Raw genomic sequence first — 15728 nt, 5'->3', positions numbered from 1 at the left:
AGCTTTTAGATTAAAATTGTGTGTATATTATGTATATGCAAGCTTTTGGATTAAAATTGTATGTATTTTGTGTAGATACAAACTTTTTGAATTAAAACTGTGTATTGAATGCACTTTTCATTCAGCGTTTCAAATCATTCTCAATAATAAACAAAAATAATAATATTATATTAATACTAAAATATCTATTGTCAAAAGACATACGAAAAGATACATTGTCAAGGTGTCTACTCAACTTCAATAAAAATGCAATAGAAATAGAAAACAGGTACCAAGATAATGATATCTCTTGATAAGAGTATACAAGAGTTTTTCATAGGAGTGTAAAATACTGTGTCCAGAGATTCACCTTTCAGTCCTTCAAGAATTTCAAGGTCCATAGTGGACTTGTGAAGAATTTGAGTGAATTTGTAGTCTCTGAAGTTTTTGTTTCTCAGTTGGAAAGATCCAGCCAATAAAGATGCCTGCATTAGGGTTTGCAACCCCAGTGGGTGCTCGAGGAGAGGAGTTCGAAGCGCGAATAACACCATATGTGATCATAGCACATATAATGGTAGCAAGTGGAGGACTAATGTTTGGCTACAATGTTGGAATTTCAGGAGTGACGTCCATGAATGATTTCCTGGAGAAATTTTTCCCTGTAGTGTATAGGAAAAAGAATGAGATCCAAGACAATAATAATCCTTATTGTAAATATGACAATCAGGGGCTTCAGTTGTTTACTTCATCTCTCTATCTGGCCGGTCTGATAGCAACATTCTTTGCCTCGTATACAACCAGAGTATGGGGCCGGAAGCCAACCATGCTAATTGCAGACATATCTTTTGTGATTGGAGTAGTGTTAAACGCGGCAGCTCAAGATCTGGACATGCTTATCATTGGTAGAATTATTCTTGGATGTGCAGTTGGATTTTCTAATCAGGCGGTTCCTCTTTTCCTCTTAGAGATTGCACCCACCAGAATCAGAGGGGGTCTTAATATTCTCTTCCATTTGAATGTTACAATAGGCATTCTGTTTGCTAACTTGGTGAACTATGGAACTGAAAAAATCAGGCCTTGGGGATGGAGGCTTTCACTGGGTATAGCAGGAATTCCTGCTCTTCTTCTTACAGTGGGTTCCATATTTATAGTAGAAACACCTATAAAGCTCTGATGCCAATAGTTAATAAGATGAGAGAGAAGGGGGGGTGAATCATACAAACTTAATCTTCAATATATTCTACAGATTCAACCTTGGTAGCTTATACTTCAGAATATATAGCCAAAATTGTAAAACATTCAAACTCATGAACAGATAACATCACAACACATATAACACCAGATTTAACATGGAAACCCAAATAGGGAAAAACCACTGTGGGATTTCGGACCCACTAAGAAATATACCCTTCTAGAGTATGCTTGGTTAAAAGCAAATCCTGTTAAAGATTACAAACACATTGCTAGATGTGACCCGGTTAAGGGATTTCCCTTAGACTTGTTAGAGTATTGCACTTTGTTAGAAGTGACCTTGTCAAAGGATTTCAAACACTCATTTAGAATGTTACCTTGCTAGAGGGTTTACAAATAAGACTGTTAAGTCCACTCGGTTAAGAGATTTCTTGTCACTTACAAAATAAATAACAGTAATAAAATATATCTGCAACTTCACATCTGAAATGCTAAAGCAGATTCTATATGCTCAAAATAATCTTGTCATAAGACTTATCTCATCCCTTGTTGGGCTTTCTAGGCTTCTCAATCTGTTCTACAATCAAATCTTCAAGCTTCTGTGCTTGGTAAACATTACTGTAGCATCATTGTGCATACATTTGCCCGCATGCATTGTTCATCAATAATTCCTTATTTATAAACAATTTATAACTACTTAATCTCCTTGATCACATTTCCCATGATCAATCTTAGCCATCAGATCATGAAACTTGACTAGGTTCAATGTATCCTTTGAACTGACAAACGTTTTACCTCGCCTTGGAACTTGCATTCCTTCCTTGGAACTTGTGCTAGGTTATTGCGATTCAATCTGTGCTGTAGATCTTCCTCTTGATTTTCCATTGCCATAGATCCTTAACAAACTTCTTGCATGACATACCAATCATTTATTCATCTCCAGCTCATCAACATCCTTCATTAAATAATGTTTTTATTCATCCAATGTGAGCTATTATAACTCGGTTGTTACTCGGTTAATACTGAAATTCACTCGGTAGACATTCTACCTTCTTTAACCGATATCGATAACCTTAGGGTTTACCGACTAGGTTCTTTGCTCAGTGACATAGTACAGTATTGAACTTATAATCAACAACATATGTAGGATATCAAAATACTCAAAACAACATGATCTCATCATTGTCTAACTCGATAATAGTTGCCCATTGAATAATTTATTTCTCCCCTTCATTATCACATTCTTTCTGTGTCACTTACCAACCTCTTAATACTCATCAAAACATACTTCTCAAGATATGGCAACATCATACTGAATCAAAAAATCAATTTTTTGACATCAATGACAAAATAATATTATTAAGACAGTAATCATCCTTCTTCAGTTATATCAATAATCTCCAACAACCTTCTCAATATCCTTATTGAAATGCCAACAATCTCCCCCTTTGGCATTGATAGCAATACCAAATTTAAATGGCAATACCAACTTGACTTATTCCAACTGATTAAGATTCAGATTGTTGTTTAGACTTTTCCTGTTATCCTTGAGCTGTTTAAACCTTCTCTTGAAGTCTTCTCCCCTTGTCATTAGTCTTCTGTTATCTTCTCTATTTAGTCTATCTTCTCCATTTAGTCTTCTCCCCCTTTGACAACAATGCCAAAAAGAAAAAGAACTAATTCATGGTTTCTTCCCCTGTGAAGTGATTGCCTTGTTGTGTTACACATGTATCATCTCAGTCTTGGTCCGAGCAACTTATACTATTCATTATTTCTTGCATATCTTTAGAAAACCTCCTAAAGTGCGTAAATCAACATCAATCCACAAATAATATTCTATAGAGTCATCAAATTGATGCTTTCACTAAACTCTGTCAGTGAGTAGAAGATAGGGGTAGGTCCCCTAACTTGCTTCTGAGATACTCAAAAGTGTCCCTTGGCAGTGGCTTTGTGAAGATGTCTGCTATTTGCTCCTTTGAGCTGATATATTCCAGCACAACTTTCTTCTCTTGAACTTCTTCTCTGAGATAATGATACTTTATAGAGATATGCTTTGTCTTAGAGTACATTATCAGATTCTTTGAAATGTTAATGGCACTAGTATTGTCACAGAATATAGTTACTGGCTCGGTAACATTTTCATTTATACCTTCCAACAGTTGCTTGATCCATGCTATGTTGGTACAATTCAATGCTGCAGTGACATATTCAGCTTCAACTGTTGACTGTGAAATGGATCCTTGTTTCTTGCTAAGCCAACTTACTAGTCTTTCTCCCAAAAAGAAAGCTCCACCACTTGTGGTTTTCCTGTCATCAATGTTTCCTGCCCAATCGGCATCAGTATAAACTTTTAAATCAAAATCATTCCTCTTTTCATATACTAAGCCATAATCTTCTGTGCTTCTCAGGTATCTGAAAATTCTCTTGATTGCTGTCATATGGGTTTCTTTGGGATCTGCAGAAAATCTTGCAACTATTCCTACTGCATGTGCTATATCTGGCCTGTTGTGAACAACATATTACAACTTTCCAATCATGGATCGGTAAAGTTTCTCATCAACAGATGCAGATTCATCATTCTTTGATAGTTTACAGTTAGTAGTCATAGGAGTACTTACAGGTTTAGAATCCTCCATTCCAAATTTCTTCAAGATTTCCTTTATGTACTTGGATTGAGTAATGAAAATCTCATCTTTCATTTGCAGTATTTGTAAACCTATAAAATACTTTATCTCACTGATTAATGACATCTCAAATTCTTTGCACATTTCATTTCCAAAGTTGTTGCATAGAGAATCATTTCCACAAAAAATAATATCATCAACAAATATGGCTGAGATTAGTATTCCATTGTCCTCATCATTCTTCATGTACATATTCCTATTTTAACTTGTTCTTATAAAACCAATCTTGATTAAGGTAGAGTGCAGTCTCTCATACCATGCTCTAGGTGCTTCTTTCAGACCATATAAAGCTTTGTTGAATTTACATACCTGATCTTTATTCTTGTCTTCAACAAATCCTTCAAGTTGTTCAATATAAACTTCTTCTTCTAGTATACCATTCAAAAATGTAGATTTAACATCCATTTGATATACCTTGAAATTTTTGAAAGCAGCATATGCCAACAATGTTCTTACTCCCTCAAGTCTAACCATAGGTGCAAAAGTCTCACCATAATCTATTCCTTCTTCTTGAGCATAACCTTTGCAAACTAGTCTTGCTTTGTTCCGAATGACCTCACCTTTTTCATTTAGCTTGTTCCTGAAAATCCACTTTCTACCGATTGCATTTTTATCCTTCGGTCTTGGGACTGATGTCCATGTTTCATTCTTCTTGATTTGATCAATCTCTTCTGTCATAGTATTTACCCAATCTTCATTGTTAAATGCCTCTTTTACTATTCTCGGTTCAAATTCAGTTATCAGATATGTGTTCTATCTCAGTTTGTTCCTTGTCATCACTAGATCATCCTTATCTTCTATAATCTTACTTGATGCATGATTTCTTCTGACATATTTGACTAATATGGGCTCGGCATGCTCTATTTGATCTTCTTCATCAATCAGTAATTGAGTATTTTCTTCATTTTATTCATCAACTTTCTCGGTAGGATTTCTCGGTTGAACATAAACAAATTCTTCATAATTCTCTAGTTCTTTGGAAATTCCTTCATCATTTCTTTCTGAAAATTCATCAATTTTCACATTTGCACTTTCCACTATTTTGTTAGATGATTTGATCAGACATTTAAATACTTTACTTCTAGAAGAATAACCAAGAAATGGTCCTTCCTCGCTTTTCTGATCAAACTTTCCATTTCTGTCATCTTTGTGAATATAGCATCTACTTCCAAAGATTTTAAAATAACTTACATTAGGTTTCTTGTCATACCAGATTTCATATGGTGTCTTCATAGTTCCTTTCTTCAGTTGTACTTGGTTCAGGGTGTAAACTGTAGTGCTTATTACTTCTCTCCAAAATGTTTGAGGTACCCTCTTTTCAATCATCAGGGTTCTGACACAATCTACAATATATCTATTTCTTCTTTTAGTTATCCCATTTTGCTATGGAGTTCTCGGTGTAGATACTTGCCTTTTTATACCATGATCATTGCAGAATAAGTTAAATTCATTAGAAGTGAACTCTCCTCCTCTATCAGATCTAAGACATTTCAGCTGTCTTCCTGTTTCATTTTCAACTCTTGCCTTGTACCATTTAAACATTTGAAAAGCTTTCTTCAGTTGTACTCGGTTCAGGGTGTAAACTGTAGTGCTTATTACTTCTCTCCAAAATGTTTGAGGTACCCTCTTTTCAATCATCAGGGTTCTGACACAATCTACAATATATCTATTTCTTCTTTTAGTTATCCCATTTTGCTATGGAGTTCTCGGTGTAGATACTTGCCTTTTTATACCATGATCATTGCAGAATAAGTTAAATTCATTAGAAGTGAACTCTCCTCCTCTATCAGATCTAAGACATTTCAGCTGTCTTCCTGTTTCATTTTCAACTCTTGCCTTGTACCATTTAAACATTTGAAAAGCTTTCTTCAGTTGTACTCGGTTCAGGGTGTAAACTGTAGTGCTTATTACTTCTCTCCAAAATGTTTGAGGTACCCTCTTTTCAATCATCAGGGTTCTGACACAATCTACAATATATCTATTTCTTCTTTTAGTTATCCCATTTTGCTATGGAGTTCTCGGTGTAGATACTTGCCTTTTTATACCATGATCATTGCAGAATAAGTTAAATTCATTAGAAGTGAACTCTCCTCCTCTATCAGATCTAAGACATTTCAGCTGTCTTCCTGTTTCATTTTCAACTCTTGCCTTGTACCATTTAAACATTTGAAAAGCTTCTGATTTTTCTTTTAAAAACATAACTGACATCATTCTTTAGTAATCATCCACAAATAATATGAAGTATTTATCTCCATAATAACTTTGAACTTTCATTGGACCACAAAGATTAGTGTGCACTAGATCTAAAATTCCTTTAGAAGTGTAGGACTTACTTGTAAAGCTTGATCTTGTCATGTTACCCATTTGGCATCCTCGACACATAGCATTCTCAGGTTTTTCCAAGCTCGGTAGACCTCTTACTCAGTGCTTCTTACTTATTTTGATCAGATTATCAAAATTTACATGACAAAACCTTTTATGCCATAACTAGGTATCTTCTATTTTTGCATATAGACATTTGTTCTGAGTTGAGTCAAGATGAATTGTATTACCTCTTGTTTGAGTCCCAGTAGCAGCTAGCTTTCCATGCTTGTCATGAACTTTGAGAATTCCCTTCTGAAATTCTATTCGATATCCTGTATTGTTTAGCTGTGCTACACTCAACAAATTGTATTTCAAACCTTCAACCCAGTATACATCATAACATTTAGCATTGTCAAGAAGTGTGATAGAACCTTTACCTTTCACCGGACATGGTGCATCATTGCCAAATCTTACATAACCTCCATCATAATTTTATAATTTAACAAGCTTGTGTTTATCACCTGTCATGTGATGAGAGCATCCAATGTCTATGATCCAAGAATCATTAGTATTTATGTGAGATATTAGGGCTTTTTCTTCATACCTTTCTTCATTTGATCCATCTTTGATAGCCACATAAACAACTTCCTTTGTATCAGTTCCATCAGATTTATCAACGTTGGATTCCTCATCAGCTACTAGGCATGTCTTTCTATCTTTCCTTCTGAAGTCTCGGTATCCTCTGTATTGGTTGTCTTTCTGTATGTCATCTTGGTATTCTCTCTTTTCACTAGATTCTTTGTCAGGACAGTTAGAAGCCATATGTCCTATTCTATCATAGTTAAAACATTTCAAAGGTAACTTTCCTTTATACTTACCTTTGCCTCTCGGTAACCTTTTGGCTAATAATGCTTCAAACTCTTCTTGCTTTTTGATTTCTTCATATAGTTTGTGTACCTCTTCCATGTTTTTATGAAATCTCTCACTTGCTCGACTATTATTTCCTTCAGAATACTTATTCATTCAATCATTATAGTCATTAGATTCACCAAGATGAAAAGAACTAAATGTAGATTCAACTTTATTTACCGAAGACCCACTATTATCAAAATTAGTTAACTCAAATACATGTAGCTTACCGATAGTGGCATCCAAAGAGATTGACATGTTTGGTACAAGCCTTAATTCATTGATTGTAGAGACTCAAATGCATAAGCAGGTAGAGGGGTTCTCAACAACTTACTTGTTACATCATTTTCTTCAATAGTTCCTCCTGCTCCTTTAATTTGATTGGCAATTTCCTTTAACCTTGTATTGTATTGTGTTATGTTCTCACCCTCATTCATTCTCATGGATTCAAGTTTTCCTCTTAGACTATCTACTTTTTCTCTTTGAACATGTTCATCACCACCATACACAGATATAAGCTTGGTCCACATCGCTTTAGCATCATTGCAGCCTTCTAGATCATTAAACTCTAAGTCGGTTAATGCAGATGTTATTTCAATCATAGCTTGAATATGTTCTTGCTTTGCCTTTATCTCTTTCATTGTCATTGGGTTGGTTCTAGGTGCTATGTAATCATTCTCCATATAATATGTTGCGTATTCTCCAATTCCTGATAAATGCAGCTTCATCCTTTTCTACCATGTGGAGAAACTTGACTTGTTCAGCTTTGGTGCATCTCTTTTATACATCTTCGGATCTTTGCCTCAAGTACCTTTAAACTTTTCTTATAGAGTCCAAATCTTTGATGCCAATTGTAAAGCTCTGATGCCAATAGTTAATAAGATGAGAGAGAGGGGGGGGTGTGAATCATACAAACTTAATCTTCAATATATTCAACAGATTCAACCTCGGTAGCTTATACTTCACAATATATAGCCAAAACTGTAAAACATTCAAACTCATGAACATATAACATCACAACACATATAACACCAGATTTAACATGGAAACTCAAATAGGAAAAAACTACTGTGGGATTTCGGACCCACTAAGAAATATAGCCTTCTAGAGTATGCTCGGTTAAAAGCAAATCCTGTTAAAGATTACAAACACATTGCTAGATGTGACCCAGTTAAGGGATTTCCCTTAGACTTGTTAGAGTCTTGCACTTTGTTAGAAGTGACCTAGTCAAAGGATTTCAAACACTCATTTAGAATGTTACCTTGCTATAGGGTTTACAAATAAGACTGTTAAGTCCACTCGGTTAAGAGATTTCCTGTCACTTACAAAATAAATAATAGTAATAAAATATATCTGCAACTTTACATCTGAAATGCTAAAGAAGGTTCTATATGCTCAAAATAATCTTGTCATAAGACTTATCTTGTCCCTTGTTGGGCTTGCTGGGCTTCTCAATCTGTTCTAGAATCAAATCTTCAAGCTTCTGTGCTCGGTAAACATTACTGTAGCATCATTGTGCATACGTTTGCCCGCATGCATTGTTCATCAACAATTCCTTATTTATGAACAATTTCTAACCGCTTAATCTCCTTGATCACATTTCCCACAATCAATCTTAGCCATCAGATCATCAAACTTGACTAGGTTCAATGTATCCTTCTATTTGAAAAATGTTTTACCTCACCTTGGAACTTGCATTCCTTCCTTAGAACTTGTGCTATGTTATTGTGGTTCAATTTGTGCTATAGATCTTCCTCTTGATTTTCCATTACCATAGATCCTTAACAAACTTCTTGCACGTCATACCAATCATTTCTTCATCTCCAGCTCATCAGCATCCTTCATTAAATAATGATTTTATTCATCCAATGCGATCTATTATAACTCGGTTGTTACTCAGTTAATACTGAAATTCACTCGGTAGACATTCTACCTTCTTTAACTGATATCAATAACCTTAGGGTTTACCAACTAGGTACCTTAGGGTTTACTGACAAGGATCTTTGCTTGGTGACATAGTACAGTATTGAACTTATAAGCAACAACATATGTAGGATATCAAAATACTCAAAACAACATGATCGCATCATTGTCTAACTCGGTAATAGTTGCCCATTGAATAACTTATTTCTCCCTTTCATTATCACATTCTTTCTGTGTCACTTACCGACCTCTTAATACTCATCAAAACATACTTTTCAAGATATTGCAACATCATACTGAATCAGAAAATCAATTTCTTGACATCAATGAGAAAATAATATTATTAAGACAGTAATCATCCTTCTTCAGGTATATCAATAATCTCCAGCAACCTTCTCAATATCCTTATTGAAATGCCAACAACACCCAATAATTTGATTGAAAGGGGATTCCTGGAAGAGGGTAAGGTTGTATTGAGAAAAATTAGAGGAACCAACAATGTGGATCCAAAATTCAATGAATTAGTAGAGGTTAGTAGAATAGCTGCATCAGTTAAACATCCATTCAGAAATCTTCTGAAGCGCAGAAACAGGCCTCAGTTAATCATAACATTGTGCCTGCAATTGTTTCAGCAGTTTAAAGAACTATCTTGGATGCTACTAGAACAATGATGATGGAAGCTAATCTACCTCATATCTATTGGAGAGAAGCAGTTAGTACAATGGTTTAGACATTCAACAAAGTACATATAAAAGGAGAAACTGGTAAGACACCTTATGAATTATGGTTGGCAATACATCTACAGTTAAGTATTTCAGAATTTTTGTTAGTAAATGTTACATTAGGAGAGATGAAACTATTAAGAAATTTGATCCTAGAAGTGATGAAGGCATATTTCTTGGTTATTCTAATGAAAGAAAAGCATATAGATGTTATAACAAGAGATTGCAGAGAATAGTGGAGAGTACTAATGTCAAAGTAAATGAGCCGAGTAAAAGTCAAATCAGAACTTATGAGAAGGAACCAGTAGTGGAAATAATTATATCTGAACCAGTAGCACCTCTATCGGAATAGAGAGTTGAACCAGTTACTCCACATTAGAGAATTCTATAGTAATTGAAGAATAGGGAAGAGGAATAGAGAGTCAGAAGACTCCTAGGTATGTGAGATTGAATCATTCTAAAGATCAAATCATTGGGGATAAGAGAAACAAAGTGATGACAAGAAGAAGAATGAAAACTAATGAGGTATGCTTAATTTCACAAGTTGAACCGGTATCAGTAATTGAAGCATGTAAAGATGAATTTTGGTCAAAAGCTATGGAAGAAGAATTAGATCAGATTGAGAAAAATAGCACATGGACTTTGGTTCCTCAGCCTAAAAATAAAAATGTTATTGGAACTAAATGGGTTTTTAGGAATAAATTGAATGAGGATGGTAAAGTTATAAAGAATAAGGATAGACTAGTTTGTAAAGGATATTTTCGGAAGGAAGAAATTGATTATGGAGAAACTTTTGCACCAGTAGCTAGGATTGAAGCTGTAAGATTATTTTTTGCCTATGCTGCTTACAAAAACTACAAGGTTTATTAGATGGATGTTAAATGTGCATTATTGAATGGGGATCTTGATGAGGAAGTTTATATTGAGCAACCTAATGGTTTTTTACTATCAGATGATACTAATATGGTTAGTGGGTTAAGGAAATCTTTATATGGATTGAAACAAGCACCTAGAGCTTGGTATGCAAGGTTGGCTAAATATCTTTTCAAGCTTGGTTTTACTAGGGCAGTGCTGACAATAATCTATATTATAAAATCAATGATGATGACATACTAATTGTTGAAGTATTTGTTGATGATATTATTGTTGGTATTATGGATGACTTCATCATGTGTTGCATTGGTTTTGTCATTGATGTCAACAATTATCTTTCCAGAGGTCTACATTGTTGATTTGGCACTCTGGTTATATTGGTTTGTTGATGAACCGACACATTGTGGTCCCGGTATAGATATTGGCTTATGCACAGTTACTAGCATATGTTTCATCAACAGCTCAGGAAGTTGATGATGACTTGCTATCATTTGGAGATCATTTGGTTATGGCAAAGATATGGATCAATTGGATGTTTGCATTCAACATTTTGCATATTGGACTGATCGGGTTCACATATTTTCCTTGACCTGTAGATAGGTCCAGGTTATGAACCAACATAAGAAACCATGTTCTAGATTAGCATGACTCATTTTGGAAATGATTTATTGATTGGATAATGTGTAAATGTATTGAGGCCGACATATTGTATTACACCAATACTTATTTTTGTTGGCATTTTGGCACTAAGTTGTCATTGATATCAACTAGCATGATGAATATTCATATAAGGGTGAGAATAAAGATTGAAGGCCTACTGGTATAGTATGCTCTACCGGGTAAATAAAAGAAGAAAGCTCTACTAGTGAAGGGATGTACTGGTATGTGTTTGTTAGACCGGCTATGTGTTAGTGGGCTATGTCTTGATCATTGTAATGTCATGTGGAGCAGAGGTGGCAAATGTGTTGTGGTTGGTAAAGCCTCATCAACAGGGTCGTTGAAATAAATAATCACCATTAATGAAGGAGCCACAAATCATAGGATTGAATTTGACTGATTGCGGCTCGAGGAAGAAGGAATGACAGAGGAAGATTAGGGAGTAGTTGGTGCCTGAATCAATGCAAAGGAAATCTGATTCAGGAAGTCTTCAAAAAGGAAACTACTGAAACACTTTATGTGTCGACTGATTTCGTGATAGAAGATCTGATTCAAGATTGCCACTTCCAAAAAATATGTGTTGGATAATGGAAACTATGTACACGTGCATCCTTGAAATACAGGTGATCAATCCAAGATAGGTGGGATTTGGATTTCATGAAGATTGTGTTAGAAAGAGGAAACCCTTACCGCTCAGGTTTTTGAATTATGTTCTGGTAGGAAAACATGGGATAAGAAATAAGAGTTGAAGACAAGACATGTGGAGTGGGAGTAGAAGGAGAAGAAAAGAGAGAGTGAGCAAGTATATGGATTCTGAGCCATAAAGAGAGTTATCAAAAAATTGCAGTGTGCATGAGCAAGCGTACCGGTGAGAGGATTCTACTGACAAAACTATAATCCTGCAGTTGAGCCTAACCAGCAAGGTGTGGCAGATCAGGAGGCATCCAAGTGTGACAAAGTATGTTGAGAGACTGTGTGTGAAAGGGAGAGAAAGATAATAGAGGTCGAGAATCAGAGAGAGTAATCTCACAACCGATGGTGTGAGATTCAGTGAAGGAGAAAAGACTGTCAACCAGCAAAGATTTATTTGATTAAAGAGTTGTAGAATTCATTTGCAACAAGAAGCCTTAATTGTATTTAAATAGTATTTCAATATACATCACTAAGTGGAAGCTTGGTGCAGGGGTTGGTTCTCCTTGGGTTGGTGCCCTAAAAGTGCAGGGGTTGGTGCCCAAAATCTTTGTAAGTCAGTGTTTTACCTATGAGGCTGGATTGGAGCAGTAGACTCCAGCAACTTTTCTCATCGGGGTTTTTCCCATATTGGGTTTTCCTTGTAAATCTGGTGTTGTGAAGTTAATTGTGTGTGAATTATTTCTTTGGCCTTCTTTCTTGTATTATCGGTATGACTGTTTGGTAGTTAAGTGAATAACTGATATTCTGAGGTTAGATCTAAAAAGAAAAAAGGTTAGGAACCACTGATTCACCCCTCCTCTTAGTGGTATTCTGTGTTGAACAATTGGTATTAGAGCCTAGGTTCTTGATTATCTGTAAACCTTGGGTAGATTATGGACTTTGAACACAATGGCAAGAAGTGAGTCTGCTTCCTCAAAAGAACCCATGTTTGATGGATCCAACTATGCCTTCTGGAGCAGAAGAATGGATACCTATATTTCATCTTGGTTTTGATAAGTGGATGTCGGTCAAGAATCGGTATGTCATTCCTAATACTCCTCCCTTTGATCCGTATGCAAAAAAGGAGTATGAGGATAATGCAAAGGCAAAACATGCTATCTTGAGTGGATTGTCCGATAATGAATTTGTCAAAGTCATGCACTGTGTTTCAGCAAAGGAAACATGGGACATTTTGTAGAGGTTGTTTGAGGGAGATGCAAAAGTCAAAGAAGCTAAGCTGCAAACACTAAAGGGCCAACTTGAAAGCATCAAAATGAAGGATGATGAAAGGATTGCAGACTTTCTTCATAGATTTGATGAAACTGTGAATACTATTAGAGGACTTGGAGAAGAGATTGCATATGAGATTCTTGTCAAGAAGATACGTAGATCTCTCACTCCTAAATATTATACTAAGGTGTCAGCCATAGAAGAAGCCAAGGATCTTAGGACTTTTACAATGGATGAGTTATTTGGCTCTCTGACAGCCTATGAGATGAGAACAACCGACGATACTTCCTCAAGGAAAGACGAAGCATTCAACATCACCAAAAAGGGCAAAGAATCCACTACTCATAAAGAATCTAGTGAAGACTTTGATGTAGAAGTAGCAAAATTTATCAAGAAGCTCAAAAGAGGATCCGACTGGTACAAAGGAAAGATACCACTTAAATGCTTCAACTGTGGAAAGGTAGGACACTTTGCTGCAAATTGTTCTCACAAAGAAACCGGTGGAGATGAGTAAAGAGAGTTCGGAAGATTTGCCGACAAAGATAGAGAAAGGAATGACTACTAGCAGGGAAGGAGAGGTTACCAGAACCAGAACAGTCTATATACCATTATAGATGACACAACATATGACAAAGATACATCAGAAAATGATTACCATGAGAACGATAGAAAAGTCAATCTCTTCATGGCACTTGATAGACCAGCTGGTGAAGATGAGGAAGAAGAGGATATTGAAGCTGAAGTGGATTTGGAGAGAAAACTTATCAGTGCACTTGAAGAATTGAGTAAAACAAGAAGAGAACTCAAGAGGGTTAATCTTGTTGCAGTAGATGAACAAGATCTCTTGAAGTAGTCTCTAGATGAGTCCAGTCAAGTCATATTTGACTTGAAATTGTAGCTGGAAGAAACTAAGTGGATTTGTGAAGCTACAACCTCTGATCTGACAAAGAAAGAAAAGGAGCATCAAGAGCTAGAAGCAGAGATATTAAAGCTTAGAAAGGAGCTTGAAGAAAGTAAGGAAGAAATAAAAGTAAGGAGCAAGTATGAAGCCAATACTGAGGCCTTAGATAAGATGTTGAGCAAAAAAAAACAATCCAAAGACACCAGTGGCTTAGGCTTTGAAGAAGGTCAAAGTTCAACCCACAAAGATAGATCCGGAAAAGAAATAATGTTCACCTTTTCAGTTAAAGGTGAAGAAAAGAAGGCATTCACTGTAAGCAAGGATATCCGCAAAAAGACATATGCAGATGCTATTGGAAATCGCCACTCAAATTGGAGTGCAGCAATGAACCGGAGGACACACTTCTCGCACCAATATGCAAACCCAAGGAGAAAAGAAAGAATTGACCATGAAGGATTCACTAAATTTAACAACACGAGGGGAAGACCCCCAATGAGGCAGTTCCATTAAGGACCAAGACAACCTAACCGGTATGTTTTAAACTTTAATGGTTATTGTTAACAGTGTAACAAATTTGGGCACATAATAGATGACTGTAGGTTAATCAATAGGCCCTCTATGAGTTATGAAAGTAGAAATTCATTTAATCACCTCCAAAATATGAATGTTGTCTGCTATCAGTGCAATGGATATGGTCATAAGAGTTTTGATTGTAGGAAGAATAAACTAGTACCCTACAATAATTTTAAGGAAGTCCTCTTAAATGAAAATGTAAAATGCTATAACTGTCAAGAATTTGGACACATAGCAAAATTATGCAAAAATTGGAAGATCAAGGAGATGAAGGAAAATCCGGATCATGAGCTGGTAACTGAACTTGAGCTCAATATAGAAGCAGACAAGAAGAAGTAAATCAAACCAGTTTGGGTTGAGAAAGAAAAAGAAAAGGCAGAATCAAGTCTCATAGTACAAATTGTCTTGCATGATGAAAGGAAAAATATATGGGTGGTAGATAGTGGTTGTTCAAACCATATGACTGGTGAAAAAAAGAATTTTTTTAAACTTGAAGATTGGAATGGTAGATCAGTAAGATTTGGAGACAATTCCTCCATCAAAATAAAGGGAAAAGGAACTCTAAGCATTGATGAAAAACTGAAGGCATGTGATGTATATTATGTGGAAGGCTTAAAGAATAATCTACTAAGTGTGAGTCAGATGTGTGACAAAACGTTTATTGTATATGGTGAAAATGGATACAATAATAACAATATTGAAAGGCTAAATGAATTCAACCACAAAAACCCTAGCCTAACAACAACAAAGATCCACCATAACATATGAAGATTACCTAAGGCAATGCAAATCAAATGAAATCACAAAGATTATACCATCACATGTCCAATAGGGTTTGAATCTCCATTCTTCCTATCTCCATTGATCTTGCTTGATATATTTGCTCTAAGATTTTATGTGCACAAGAGCTCAACAAAGAACAGAATGTGGTTGCTAGTAGGATCATAGTGTAGTCAACTTGCATAAATTGATTAGAATGAATCATTAGGGTTTGATAATGAAGGAAGCATCTCCTTATATAGAAGACACTATATGAAATGGAGGGATAAGATTGAGAGGTGTAAAAGGAGGTCGGCTATGATTAGCGGGTAGGTAAAATAAATAATAAAA

The 15728-nt window shown here is 35.6% G+C and overlaps 1 protein-coding gene across 1 annotated transcript in view; it reads left to right on the top strand.

Annotated features, from left to right (window-relative positions):
• Positions 1–460: 460 nt before the first annotated feature.
• LOC131037294 (sugar transport protein MST4-like) overlaps positions 461–15728 on the top strand; it is a 42765-nt gene continuing 27497 nt past the window's right edge. Inside the window, exons 1-2 of the mRNA XM_059217734.1 lie at positions 461–1134; positions 9412–9645. Coding sequence (XP_059073717.1) covers positions 461–1134; positions 9412–9645 — 908 coding nt within the window. The remainder of the gene's footprint in view (positions 1135–9411; positions 9646–15728) is intronic.

Source organism: Cryptomeria japonica, chromosome 3 (assembly GCF_030272615.1).
Source record: "Cryptomeria japonica chromosome 3, Sugi_1.0, whole genome shotgun sequence".
NCBI classification, from domain to species: Eukaryota; Viridiplantae; Streptophyta; class Pinopsida; order Cupressales; family Cupressaceae; genus Cryptomeria; species Cryptomeria japonica.
The sequence above is the reverse complement of the archived record's forward strand: the minus strand, read 5'-3'. Positions and strand labels throughout refer to the sequence as shown.